Source organism: Miscanthus floridulus, chromosome 5 (assembly GCF_019320115.1).
Source record: "Miscanthus floridulus cultivar M001 chromosome 5, ASM1932011v1, whole genome shotgun sequence".
NCBI classification, from domain to species: domain Eukaryota; kingdom Viridiplantae; phylum Streptophyta; class Magnoliopsida; order Poales; family Poaceae; genus Miscanthus; species Miscanthus floridulus.
In genome coordinates, this window is record NC_089584.1 from 110,346,497 (window position 1) to 110,361,350 (window position 14,854).

General features: G+C 47.2%; 1 protein-coding gene across 1 annotated transcript; it reads right to left on the bottom strand.

The window, feature by feature from the left end:
- Positions 1-11,465: 11,465 nt before the first annotated feature.
- On the bottom strand, positions 11,466-13,318 carry LOC136453012 (interactor of constitutive active ROPs 1-like). The gene is made up of 3 exons (XM_066453588.1): positions 13,146-13,318; positions 12,895-13,048; positions 11,466-12,795 (listed from the first exon to the last, which is right to left on the bottom strand). The coding sequence occupies exons 1-3, from the start codon at positions 13,157-13,159 to the stop codon at positions 11,821-11,823; spliced, it is 1,143 nt and encodes a 380-aa protein (XP_066309685.1). The 5' UTR covers positions 13,160-13,318; the 3' UTR covers positions 11,466-11,820.
- Positions 13,319-14,854: the final 1,536 nt, after the last annotated feature.

Below are 14,854 nucleotides of genomic sequence, written 5' to 3' on the forward strand. Positions count from 1 at the left end.
TCCTTAGCCTCAGGGGGAGTCACAACAGGAGCCACAGCAGCACCCCCCACCAGCAGAGCCGATAGAGCAGACTTAGGAAGATGAGCAGGCCTAGGAGGTCGAGCAGGCACCCCTACCATAGCTACGCCGCTCTAGTCATACCCGTGTTCCAGTCTCACCGAGGCTGCCGACACAGCGGAGGGGATCACGTCCACTGCCTAGACCATAGGGTCTGCCTCTAGTGACCCACCTTGACTTGAGGGCCGCCATGGCCAAGCAGGTTTAGCAACTGAGGTTTGTAGAGTTTGATGTATGGTTTCCTCCGAGGAGGGATGAGAGAGCATCTGAGGGATTCTACACACCGCTCCAGGAAGATTTCTATAATGCATATCTGAACAGTGGAGCAGTCTTTAGATCTCAGAGAGTCTGTAGCATTGAGGCTATAGCAGCAGCAGCTGGAGAGCATATTCGCCCCTACCTTGCATATCTGCCGAGGCTGACTGATTTGATTGGACAGACAGGACTATATGTCCATCGTGGGTTTGTTAGTTCTATGCTTCTCTCTTTGTTGATCCGCACCATAACTTTATTCACTTTGCATTCTAAGACAGAGATTACAGACTGACAAGTCAGAGGGTCAGGGAGATACTGAGGCTACAGGAGCAGCCAGTCAAGTTACATGAGGTCTGTTATGGACAAATAGAGCCTCCCAGGCGTCCTCATGGTGGTTTGGTGCCCCCTACAGATCTTGTGCGACACTGCTTCAAGGAGCCTTATGGCGAGGGCTCAAGTAGGAACCCCAGTGATCTTACTCCGACTGCTCGAGTTCTAGAGACTATTATGAGGAGGACACTGCTTCCCAGGATGGGATACAGGGAGGGCCTGACACGTATCCAGCTATGGCTTCTCAATGCCCTGATGCAGCAGATAGTGTTTGATGTTTGGGATCTTCTTCTATCTGAGATGGAGGACACGATAGATGAGGGCTTCAAGTGTCGCAGGCAGCTACCCTATGCTCACTAGATCACTTTCATTATCCTCAAGGCAGTGACAGTTAGGTCACCAGAGATGGTTGCAGAGTACAGAGGTGCCACTACCGAGTTTCCTGCTTATAACATGGCACATGCAATCAGGCATAGCATGCCATAGGCACCCAGTCAGCCTCGCCGTCGTCCAGATATACCAGAGTCTGCAGCTCAATAGGATGAGATCATTAGAGGCATCGTAGCTACTGAGGAGCAGTAGCTTGAGGCACAATAGGAGGTGAGCGAGCCTAGTGATAGCTCAGATGATGACTACCAGCCTATTCCTCAGATGCCTCTACGCAGACATGCTGTAGAGGCCGACAGTTCCAGCTCCACTCCACCTGCACCGCAGATGGACCCTGCTTTGATTGCTATCCTTGAGCAGATGCAGCAGGATCAGGCTAGACAGGCTTAGGAGACCGCTACCAACTTTGCATAGTTTTAGGCTTATCAGGATGAGTTCCAGCGACAACAGCAGGTCCTCCAATAGCAACAGCAGCAGATGCATCAGCAACAGTTACTCATGCAGCAACAGCTTTTGGGATTCATGCAGCATGTAGTGACAACCATTAGGGCCCTATAGCCATAGCCTTCGCCCCAAATTGGTCAGCCTGCTACCACTATAATGACTCTAGCAGTACAGCCCAGTGGGCTTCAGAGTCAGGTATAGCCTCCAGCTCAGTTTGCTTCTCCCATAGTACAGGTGTCCCAATGGTTATCCTCGCCAGTGGTAGCCCCGTAGTTCACACCATTTTAGACGGGCTTCACATCAGATCAGTCATCCTCGCTATTTGTGCCTGACACGTCAGTCTCCAGGAGTCTTAGAGCATCTTTTAATGAATTGATAGGGATGCCTACACCGCCACGTATGCATGCCCCAGGTCCTACAGCAGCTCCCATCGCCATAACTACTCAGAGGCTCCCTTCTTCTATCGTATCTTCAGATCCTACGACAGACATACCAGCAGCATCATAGGCTGCACCTGCACCAGCTCAGACCTAGACCGCTTCAGCGATGCTTCCAGCCATAGAGGGTCAGTCAGTACAGAGCTTAGGGTTAGATGATGGTGGCGCCTAGTTCCAGCTTGCCCCTCGTACCTCAGCGCCCGGCTCGTCTGCTGCAGCCCCACCGACCGACCCTTAGGTTTTGGTGTTTGACGCCAAAGGGGGAGAGGGTTTGAGTATGTAGACTCAGGGGGAGCGACTTTTAGGGGGAGCCGAGTATGTAGACTCAGGGGGAGCGACTTTTAGGGGGAGCCTAGTTAGCTATTAGTCTATTATATACATTTGGAGTTTTATTTGTTTAATACACTATTACTATTATGCATTCATGTGTTTACCTTCATGCATTAAACTATATCTATATGATAGTGATATCTATGTGATTGTGATATATGACATGTGTGCTCTCTACTTCATAACTATTTATATGTCATATCACGTGTGTTATGCTCATTTGCCTTGCTTCCGCGCTTATACTCCGATGCAAATGAGCTTTATTACTTGTACTCATGCTTATTTCATATCCTTTGAGTACATTATGTTGGCTTAGGTCATATAAGCTTGCCTAACTCTCTTGTTCTTAATGCCTAGAGCTTATATGATCCAAGCATGTTAAAAACCTCAACTCTTTCATATACTCGAGGTGGTATTGTCATCAATCACCAAACAGAGGGAGATTGAAAGCATCTAGGCCCCTAGTTGGGTTTCGATGATTAATGACAATACAAGATTACTATGACTAACGTGTGTTTTGTAGATGCAATTTAAGTTAGGTCATGGTAATGGAGATCAATTGGGCAATCAAGGTGGTTATGCCCCTACGATGGAAATCATTTCGGTTTTCAAAGGATGGACGACAAGGTTAAGGATGACTAGTTCTAAGTGTCGATTGGAGTTGGAGAGACACTTAGAGTGCTTTAGGACTTTGTTTTTCCTTTGGCCGTACTATTAAGGTGGGTATGGATGGGTAGCTTGACCTAGATAAGTCTAGTGAGTTAGGTGTGGTGCACACTTGTCAAAACTAGCGCTAGGTAGCTCCTACATATGCCTAAGATCCTTTGGAGCAAACTTTATTCACATATGATCGAGAGTTGGAAGTGAATGGAGGGTCAAGTACTGACCGGACGCTGGCTCTGGTACGACCGGACGCTAGCCATAGGGTCTGGTCAGTTCATTTGACCAAGGAGACTGCGTCTGGTGTGACCGGACGCTGAGGTCCAGCGTTCGGTCGACTCCAGTAAGGTTCCAGAGAGGGTAAATCATGACCGGACGCGTCCGGTTAGTGCTGACCGGACGCTGGCAGCGTCTGGTCATACTGTAAACCCTGGAGTTTGGGGTGTACTGACCAGAGCGTCCGGTCAACATGACCAGAGCGTCCAGTCAACATGACTAGAGCGTCCGATCACCCCGTAGTGGCACATAACAGTTCGTTTTTCAGCCCATGTTATAAATAGAAGCTCCACTCGTGTGTGGAGTTACTTTTGCTCATTCCAACAGCTGAGAAACACCTTAGAGAGTGCCAAGAAGAGCAAGGTCCTAGTAAGGTGATTGAGATTTGAGAATCCAAAAGAGAGACCTCATTAGTGAAGATCAAGAGTAGCAAAGTGTGCATCCACCTTCTCATTAGGCTTGTCTTGATCAAGTGAGAGTTCATGCTTGTTACTCTTGGTTATCGCCATCACCTAGATGGCTTGGTGGTGATTGGGAGTTCAGTTATCACCCGGCGGAGCTTGTGGGTGACCCAACTCAAGTTGTGAGCGATTGTGGATGATTCACTATGACGGAGTGTCAAAGAATCAACCCGTAGAGAGCACTTGATCCTTGCGCGGATCAAGGGGGAGCTACACCCTTGCGTGGGTGCTCCAACAAGGACTAGTGGGGAGTGGCGACTCTCTGATACCTCGGCAAAACATCGCCGCATTCCTTCCTCTCTATTTACTTTGAACATTTACTTTAAGCATTTACTTTGAGCAATTCAATTCATGTCATTACTTTCTTAGAATTGTCATGCTAGAGTAGGATTGGAACTTAGGTTGCAAGTCTTTTGTGTGGTAGAACAATTAGAAATACTTTCTAGGCACAAGGGGTTAATTGGGCTATCCATAGGATTTAATTATTGCGAAGAAATTTAGAATTAGCCCAATTCACCTCCTCTCTTGGGCATCTTGATCCTTTCATCTCTATTGCAAGAAGACGTGACATTATAAGAAAGATTGTCCCGACTACTTAAAGATGATCATGGCAAAGAAAGATGAAAACATTATTACGTTCATAAATGAATCCCTGTATGTATAATATGCGAAATCTACTTGCTAGATTGACTCAGGTGCAACTGTTCATGTTGCTAATTCTTTATAGGGATTCCGTTCGATGAGGACTACGCAAAGAAATGAAAGACACGTTAAAGTTGCAAATGGAGTCCGAACAGATGTCGAAGCCGTTGGTGATCTTTTCTCTAGAGCCTGCTGATGATTTCACACTTTTACTTATAGATGTACTTTATGTTCCTACCCTACAGAGAAACTTGATTAGTGTTTCATGCTTGGACAATGATGGATATGATTGTCATTTTGGAAATAGCAAATGTAAGATAACATTTAATAATACATGTGTTGGTCTTGCTATCTTACAAAATGAGCTTTAATTGTTATCACTTAGTGATGATGTGAATGTTGTATGCGATGATAAGAATGTTGCGTGCGACAATGAGAATGTATCCTCGTCTGTGGATGTAAACAGAAAATAAAAGAGAGCTCACGATGCGTTGTCAAAATTATGGCACTGTCGTTTAGGCTATATTTCGAGGAAGAGAATAGAAAGACTAGTTAAGAATGATATTCTTCCTCCATTAGAGTTCTCAGATTTAGAACAATGCAGAGAATGCATAAAAGGAAAGTATGTAAAGAAAATTAAGAAAGATGCCAAATAAAGCGCAGGAATTTTATAGATTATTCACATAGACATCTGTGGTCCGTTTCCTGTAAAGAGTGTGGATGGTTATGATTCGTTCATAACATTCACAGATGATTACTCCCGTTATGGCTACATTTATCCAATCAAAAAAAGAACAGAAGCATTGGATAAATTTAGCCATAACGAAAGTAATCATCTGTGAATGTTATGAACAAATCATAACCATCCACACTCTTTACAGGAAACGGGCCACAGATGTCTGTGTGAATAATCTGTAAAATTCCTGCGCTTCATTTGTCATCTTTCTTAATTTTATTTACATACTTTCCTTTTATGCATTCTCTGCATTGTTCTAAATCTAAGAACTCTAATAGAGGAAGAATATCATTCTTAACTAGTCTTTCTATTTACAGATGATTACTCCTGTTATGGCTATATTTATCCAATCAAAGAAAGAACAACAGCATTGGATAAATTTAAGATATTTAAGGTAGAAGTTAAAAATCAACACAATTTAAAGATTAAGATAGTCAGGTTCAATCGTGGAGGAAGTACTACGGTCGGCATATCCTATATAGCCAAGTTTCTGGACCTTTTGCAAGGTTCTTACAGGAGAATGGCATAGTAGCCTAGTATTCTACACCGATCGAACCTCAGCAGAATGGAGTAGCTGAAAGACGCAATCGTACCCTAATAGATATGGTGCGCAGTTTGATAAGTTACTCTACCTTACCATTGAGCCTATGGATGGAGGCGTTAAAAACCGCTATTCATATTCTCAATTGAGTACCAAGTAAGTCGGTGCCCGAAACACCGTATGAGTTATGGACAGAAAGAGTACCCTCACCAAACCACTTACGTGTGGGGGGAGTTCTGCTGAGGCTAAAGTATTTAACCCAAACATTGGAAAACTAGATCTCAAAACAGTAAGTTGCTATTTCATTGGCTACCTAGAAAAGTCAAAAGGTTTTCGTTTCTACTGTCCAGACAGACATACAAAGTTTGTGGAAATGAGACACATTATCTTCCTAGAGGATGAAATGATGAGGGGGAGCATGGTAGCTCGAGAAATTGACCTTAAAGAGAAGCGGGTGTATGCGCCCACTTCGATGATTCATGAGCCATTTTTCTCGCTACCTGCTGTCGCTGCACCGACAGTGCAAGACACTACAGTGCCAGCACCTGTTGTTATTCCGCCTGTGACAACAATAAATGACGATGAGGAACCTGTTCTTTAGGATCCTGTAGAACCTATTGACACACATGAGGGGGAGCAACAACAGCCTCAAATAGAAGATGTGCCAAATGTGGAGGCCCCCAGAAGGTCTCAAAGAGTTAGAAAATCAGCTATTCCTGCTGACTATGAAGTATACAACACTAAGGAATTTCAAATGGAGGATGATCCCACCTCATTTGAAGAAGCCATGAGAAGTGATCATTCATCAAAGTGGCTTGAGGCCATGAAAGATGAAATAAAATCAATGAATGCCAATAAAGTTTGGCACTTGGAAATAATTCCTAAAGAAGCCAAAACAGTAGGATGTAAATGGGTCTATAAAACTAAACTTGACTCTCAAGGGAATATAGAGAGATATAAAGCATGACTTGTGGCAAAAGGCTTTACGCAAAAAGAAGAGATTGATTACAATGAGACCTTTTCTCTAGTCTCATGTAAGGATTCCTTTAGAATCATAATGTCATTAGTAGCACATTATGATTTAGAATTACATCAAATGGATGTAAAGATGGTATTTCTCAACGGGGACTTAGAGGAAAATGTTTACATGGCACAACCAAATGGTTTTGTCATGGAAGAAAAAGAACGAATGTGATGTCGCCTAAAGAAATCCATTTATGGATTAAAACAAGCTTCAAGACAGTGGTACTTGAAGTTTGACCAGATAATAAGGAATTTTGGGTTTAAAGAGAATATTGAGGATAATTGTGTCTATGCAAAGTTTAAGAATGTGAAGTTTATCTTCCTTGTCCTGTATGTGGATGATATCTTACTTGCTAGTAGTGATGTTAGTCTACTACTGGAGACAAAGAAGTTTTTATCCTCAAAATTTGATATAAAAGATCTTGGTGAAGCTTCGTTCGTTCTAGGGATCGAGATTCACCGAGATAGAAGTAAAAGGATATTAGGACTGTCACAAAAGGCATACATAGAAAAAATCTTAAAGAAATTCAGTATGCACAAATGTAGTCCCTCACCTGCTCCTATAGTCAAGGGCGATAGATATGGGGATTTTCAATGCCCTAGGAACCAATATGAGATCAATCAAATAAAAGCAGTTCCATATGCTTCAGCTGGTCAGAAGCTTGGAATATGCTCAAGTATATACGCGCCCTGACTTGGCATTTATTACCGAGTTACTTGGCAGATTTCAGAGCAATCCTGGAACAGAACACAGGAAAATACTAAAGAAAGTCTTGTGATATTTGCAAGAAATAAAATGCCTCATGATGACGTATAGAAGATCTAATTCACTCTATATAGTGGGATATTCAGATTTTGATTATGCGGGGGATGATAGAAAATCCATGTCTGGATATGTATTCACTCTCGCAGGGGGAGCTATTTCATAGAAAATCTCAAAGCAAACCGTCACTAATCGTCCACAATGTATGCCGAGTTTGTAGCGTGTTATGAGGCAACGGGGCAAGTGAACTGGCTAAAGAAGTTCATACCCGGTTTGAAGGTGGTTGACGATATCTATAGACCACTTAAGTTATACTGCGATAATAATCCGGCAGTACAGTATGCTCATAATAATAAGTCAAGTGGTGCTGCCAAACACATTGACATAATGTATTATATTGTGAAAGATAAAGTCTAGGATCATGTCATAAGTCTTGAGCATATAAGTATCGAAAAGATGCTCGCGGATCCGCTTACAAAAGGCTTACCACCCAACGTGTTCAAAGAACATGTAGCCGATATGGGTTTAAGGGAAAGCCTATAATTCCTGGACAAAATAAGGCCCAAAGTTAAGTATCTATTTTAGAATAGAGTGGTATGTTCTCGCTGTTAAATCTATCGGCAATTGACCATGACGATGAAACATGCTCTATGCGCTAATCTGTAATGGAATGAACTAAAGTAAATGATATGAAATTAAAAGATGGTAGGAGATCAAGGGGAAGATTGTTAGATTGAACTCCAATCCCAAACTGGGCCCAATGACCCAGTTGGGCCTTTGATCCGTGCCCTGATTGGGGGCGCCCAACCCACTATGGCTAGAGGGCCCCTGTCACACTATGTAATAAATAGAGGTGGAGGCCGGTGGCTCAAGTCACGAGGTTCGCCTGAGCCGAGCTCCCCACCAACAAACCCTAAACCTGATCTAGAGGGTACGTAGCTAGTGACGGGAAGCCACCAGCCGCGCCGCCACTGGACTGCGTCACCTCCACCACTGCACTATGCCACCATCGGTCTTCACCGCCGGTCGCCACTACTCATCACCGACACCGTCTTCACCGACCATCGCTGCCCTCACACAGATACTGGGACAACGACTATGGCCAAAGCCACTGGATCGAAGCCCTACGATGGTCGGTGACCGAGCACTACTCCTCTCTCTAATCTCTGTTTAGTTTACGTACTAGTACATGTTATCCGTTTATGATGATGTACCCGGCTAGATCTATTAGTCTATTACCATGTGATTAGAAAAGAACAACAGATAGTACTATAATATAGTGAGCCCTAATCGTCTTTTCCCAAGGAACCTACTTGATCATTCATGCCCCCACAAGGCCACAAGTCTTTTTTTCAGATCAAGTGTCGTGTGGACCAACCAAAAACCCTTGATTGCTTCTGCATTTCTGCAGTCTCGCGCTGTGAAAACATACTCCTACACGGGTGTAAAAGGGTGCACTTTTGGTGGCTTTTGCTTGTATAAACTCCACGTTTTTAGCCAGCCATTTTTGCAGTCCTCGTACTATCTCCAACAGCCCAAACCTAAATACAAGACTCATTCTAAGAATTGGATCACCCACAGTCACTGGGTCACCCGTCCAAAATTTCCTTTCTCCAACAGCGAATCCAAAATTTCCTCCCTCCACCGGTGAGACTGGCCCCAAACCTCTTACGGTGGCGAGCCTAGCCGCGCCCCGCCCTGTACATCCTCCACCACATGCCGCCCCGCACCAGTGAGCTTGGCCACGCGCTGCGGGTGGAGCAAGGCCATAGGCGGATCTCACCGGGGCCAGTCCGCCCACACGGCGGCGTGCGACGAGGCCGGAGGCGGAGGCCACCCGCACGACATAGCTCACCGGCACCGGGGGTGGAGCACGCGTTGGCCACCCGTGGTGGCTCGTTCATCCGCCGGCATCGGACTGGCCCCACGCGGTACCACCCGGCCCAAGCGGAGAACTCCTGGAGGCCCTGCGGCATGGCGAAGCGGTAATCGCCGAAGACATTCATGACCTTGCGGTTGCCGAGGATGGGGAGGAATGCGCTGTCACGGGCCTCAGCGGAGAGCATGAGGCGACGGAGGAGGTAGAGGAGGCGGAGCTCGTCCCCGCCGTGGTCGAGGATGTCGTCGAGCTGCACGGCGAGGGTGGGCCCCGCGGCCCATGAGGCGGAGGCGGAGGAGGGGGAGTCGAGGCTGCTGGACGGGGGCACGAGGCCGACCGCTCCCCGTCGCGGGCTCGCCTCGCCGAGCCGGTAGCGCCCCGCCGCGGTCCTCGCCGTCATCTTGTCCGCGGGCCCACCACTACGGGTGCAAGATTTTTGCGTCGTCTCTCCTCGACGACGCTTTTTTGCGTTCTTGCTGGCCTCGGATGCAAAATGAGTCCTTTGTCTGGGTCTTCTGTTGGAGCGTATTTTTATGTATGCAAAGTTCTGTGAACCACCTATTTTACGTTTGGGTTGAGCCGTTGGAGACAGTCTCAGGTGCTCCATCCGAAGACCTTTGCTCGAGTTTTTGTATGCTTGCTAGTTGTTCGAGCTGGTTTTCGAATCGAATGCACAAGCCATCAGTATCGCGTAGTAGCCTAGAGTCTTGCAGCCTGTTCGTATGGTCGTATTTGGCTTTTAAGCCATGGCTTATCAACTAACGAATAATATTTTTCTCTCACATCAAACCGGCCAACAGTATTTTCAGACATGGCTTATCAGTCAAACAAACCCAAACGAACATGGCACTGGTGGTGCCTGGTGCTGCCCAAATCTCTGGTTAGAACCCCGAAAAATTCACTCTTCAGGAGCAATCATACCATGAGCAGTAACCAAGCAGCCGCTAGGCTTGTGATGAATTTGGTTTGATTCCATGGAGATTAAAGGGGTGTTTGGTTCTCTAGTCGCTCCTAAAATTCATGTCACATCGAATATTTAGATATTAATAAAGAACATTAAATTAGATTAATTACAAAACCAATTATATAGATGGAGGCTAATTTCCGAGACGAATTTTTAAGCCTAATTAATCTATCATTAGCATGTGTTTACTGTAGCACCACATTGTCAAATCATGAGCTAATTAGGCTTAAAAGATTCGTCTCGCAAATTAGTCTATATTTAATACTCCATATATATGTCAAACATTTGATGTGACAAGAATTTTAGGAGATCATGTAGGAACCCAACAACCCCTAAGGTTTCCTTGGCAGTATCTCTATCCACGGGAGAATGTATAAAATTCTAGGTACATTTCTGGTAAGGTGTATAAAATTTGACCAAATATATTTATGACATCAAATATAGCATACAAATATAATTTCTCCATCCAAAAAAAAGTGACGCTATAAGTTTTGTGCCGGTCGAACTTTCTTAACTTTGACTAGGTTTATAGATGATATTAACAACATTTATATCTCTAAATAAATTTGTTATAAAAATATATTTAACGATTTATCTAATAATACTAATTATGTACCATAATTATTAATATTTTCTTATACTAGATATATGCTTGTGTGTTGCCTCGGAATCATAATTTTTTTTATCGAACCTCATATTTTTTTTATCAAACCTTATTATTACTTGACGCAGACGTGTGAGCTCCAATGATTTTGTATTAGACACGGACACGTGGATTCGGTACGCGTGAGCTCTGAGTAGAGCTGAAGATTTGTATCCGACGTGGATACATGAGCAAGAGTAAGATTTGGTATCACCAGATGGACGATTACTTTAGAGTCTTTTTGTCTGTAAGATAAGATAAGAAGATAAGAGGTATCTTCGATTAAAATTAAAAATATTTGACTTTTCCAAAAATGAAAATGACATTCTTTATGGTACGAACGAAGTATCTCATGATAAATCTACTGTGATAAAGTTATATCATTTTAGCCGGAGGGAGTACGTATTCACTTCATTCTAAATTATAGGATGTTTCGATTTTTTATATTGTTTTAACTATTTATGGTTATTCTTTTAAATACGTATTCCTATGGTTTCAGACGGTACAGCTCAAGTCGACCTCCGTAAGAAAATAGGCGTACCATAAATCTACTGTGATAAAACCACGCGTTGCGATGATATCTTGGAATTCGTTCGAGGGACAAGAGGCATTTCCAGATTGCTGCAATCAAGCATTCCTCAATTCCACCACAAAAACAACAAAGAAGATCACCGAAAGCATTCACTCCATCATCAGCAGCACCGCAAATGCAGTAAAACACCAAACCATCTTGGTTGCTCCTTACGCTGAGGTAGCAGGCAGCAGCAGCGGGGTCAGGCGTTACAGACATAGTAGTTCAATCTCACGAGCATCATCTCATCATCGTCATACAAAACATAAGTAGAATCCGAACCAAAACGCGGTAAAATGATGGAGCTAAGCTAGTGCAAAGAAGGCATTCCGGGGGCAGGGCTTCAACAAGCTGGCGGGCTGAGCGAGCTCACCATTGCGAAATTCGAGACACGATCCCCCATTCCGGGGGCAGGGCTTCATCACTTGCCCCCCTTCTTCTTCCACAGGTCGCCGAGCACCCGGATGCCGGCGCCCTTCCGCTTGCCACCGAAGCCCTCGTCGTCGCCGTCGTCGGGCATCGTGGCGGGGGAGCCCCAGCCGTTGCTGGCCAGTCCGGTGAGGTGGTTGTCCCCGCCGAGCACCGCGGCCGCCGCCTCTGCCGCCTTGCGCCATTGCTCGGTCTGCACGCGCAGGCGCCGCAGCTCGCCGTCCAGTGCCTCCCGCGCGGCCTCCGACGCCCTCAGCTGCTCGCCCATCCGGGCCTCCCGCGCCGCGCCCTCCTTCAGATCGTGCTCGGCCTGGGCCGCCTTCGACGCGGCGTCCTCTCCGGCCTTCTTCGCCACCTCCGCGGCCTCTCCGGCCTGCTTCTTCAGCTCAGCGTTCTCCGCCGCGAGGGCAGCGATCTCCGTGTCCTTCTCCGACAGCTTAGCCTTCAACTCCACGACCTCCGGGCTCTCCTCCTTCTCGGCGCCGTCGGTTTCCACCGCCGCCGCGCTGTTGTCCTCCCCGATCATTTTCTTCGTCTCCTCTTCTTCCACCTCCTCCTTCTCGGCCAGCGCCGCCTTCTCGCCGCAGCTCACAACCTCGCAGTCCTCAACCGCGCTCTGGTTCTCCTTGTCCCCCGACAAGGCCCGGACGACCTCGAACACATCGGTCGCCGGCGCGTTTATGCTGCTCTCCTCCTCGGCCGCCGCCGGCTGAGGCACCTTGAGCTCCTCGGTCTTCTTGGCGCTTTCGACCCCCGCCGAAGGGGGGGAGAGAGGAGAGGTGGTGGTGGTGGAGGCCGGGCTTCCCTTGGTACCGACGCGCTTCTTGGCCTCCTCGAGCGCGACCTGCGCGTCCTTCTTGGCGGCCTCAGCGGACGCGAGCTGCTCCCGCAGCTTCTTGAGCTCGTCCTGCACTTTCCCCAGCTTCGCCTCCAGCTCCGCCACGCGCGTTCCCGCCGCACGCTTCTTCTGCAAGACCCATTGCCACCCGCCGCCGCCGGCGAAACAGTGAGCCACAGCACCGAAATAAAAAAGGATGGGAGGGGGGAGAAGAAAACGAAACTTCACCTCGGGCAGAGGGCTGCGCGGTGAGTGCCGGTCCCCGACCTTGGGGCTGCTCCGGTCGGCGACGGGGCGGTGGTGCGCACCATTCGCGTCGGGTGTCGTCTTGAGGTGCAGCGGCGCGCGCTGCGACGCCCGCGGCGGCGGCGGCTCGTTGCCCCTGAAACGGAATCCAGCCACCAGCCATGTGTCAGAAACGAAACCCGCAGCACCGCCACTGAGGAGGCGCCGTTGATCTCGGCCAGCTCGGCACGCACCTGGATCTCGGCATGGTCCTCCGGGAGCTCGTGGCTGCGGCGGCGGCGGCGGCGGCGCTGGCGCTCGTGCTTCAGCCTCCCTCCCCCTCCCGGCGTGGCGCGTCGTCCTAGGATCACAGCATGAGCGGCGTGGTCATGAAAAGGCGGAAGCTGGCAAGCGGCGCACACGGGCGGAAGAGGCTTTGTTTGAGCGCTGCCTTTCTCGTGGGAACGGACGGGGAATTTGTCTGCCTATTAATAATAAAATAAATCCTGGCGAGGCTGCGACCGCGAGACGCACGGCTCCCAGCCCCAGGAGCCGACGCGACCGACCGGTGCCGGTGCGCGATTCAAATTCGAAAATCATTGGAGCAACGAGCAAAGGCCAGCCAGCGGACGCGGAACCAACCAGAGGCGAGCGGTGCCACTGTGCCAGTGCCAGTGCCAGTGCCACCAGCCGAACGTTACTCTTGCTCGGGGCGGGCGTTGGTTGGTTGGTGTACGCCGCCCGCGCCAGCGTAAATGCGGGTGCCCGAGCCGCGGCGAGTGGCAGGTGGCGTGCGCCCGCGCGCTCGGGGTTCGAGCGGAACGGCACGGCTGGTTCCGAATTCGGGTTGGGCTCTCAGGCTCTGGCCTCTGGGCTGTGCCGTCGCACCGGCACCGGGCAGCAGGGGCAGCACCGAGTTGGTGAGACGGCCACATGGGTTTGTCAAGTGAGTAGCCTGTGTGCCCGGGACCGGGGAGGCTGGCTGATCAGTGAGCGGCACAGCTGCTCGGAAAAGTCCTCTGGCCTCGTCAGCGAGTACGTGACAGAGATGCTGTGCGCCGCTGTTCGTCTGCTCCGGGAGACCGAGACGCGGCCAAGAGGACGAGCAGTGCGCGCGTGGTACATGCACGCAGATGGTGAGCGCAACAGGACCTGTACTCCCGAACATATACTGGCTACTGGATGCAAGAGTACAACGCCCCTTGTGCTGGTAGCACAAAACGACTAATCGAGGGCACGTTTGTATTGCATCTAATTATGACTAGTCTTTGATAGTCACGATTTTCCTTTAGGTGCCGTTTAGTTTCCAAAATTTTGCAGAATTTTTCAAGATTCCTTGTCACATCAAATCTTTGGACGCATGCATGAAGCATTAAATATAAATAAAAAATAAAACTAATTACACAGTTTAGACGAAATTCACGAGACGAATCTTTTAAGCCTAATTAGACTATGATTAGACACTAATTACCAAATAATAACGAAAATGCTACAGTACCATTTCCTAAAAATATTCGCCAACTAAACAAGGCCTTAGTAGATGTTTGGTTGTTCTCATTTCTCAGTGATCGAATTTTTTAATCATATAGCTTTATTGTCAGAGACGGACCTTTAATGTAACTCTATATAAGGTTATATGATCTTTTTTTTCCACTAAGGACAGTTTCGGTGGAGAGTTTTATTGTGTTATTTCCAAAACTGTCATGTTATATGAAATGAAATGGAACTTGGTTGAAACACCTACTCTAAATGAAGAGTTTCATTCTATAGTTTTATTAGCATTTAATTTCATGACTCATAAAGAGTTAGTAATCATAGATGAAACTCATTTCTTACATCTCTTCTTAAATACGTTGTCATGTCATAAAAAATGCCTACATGGTGATCTATTTAATGCAAATGAAACTCACATGAAACTTCCACTGAGACTGGCCTAAAACAAAACATGTGTATCCAGGTGAAA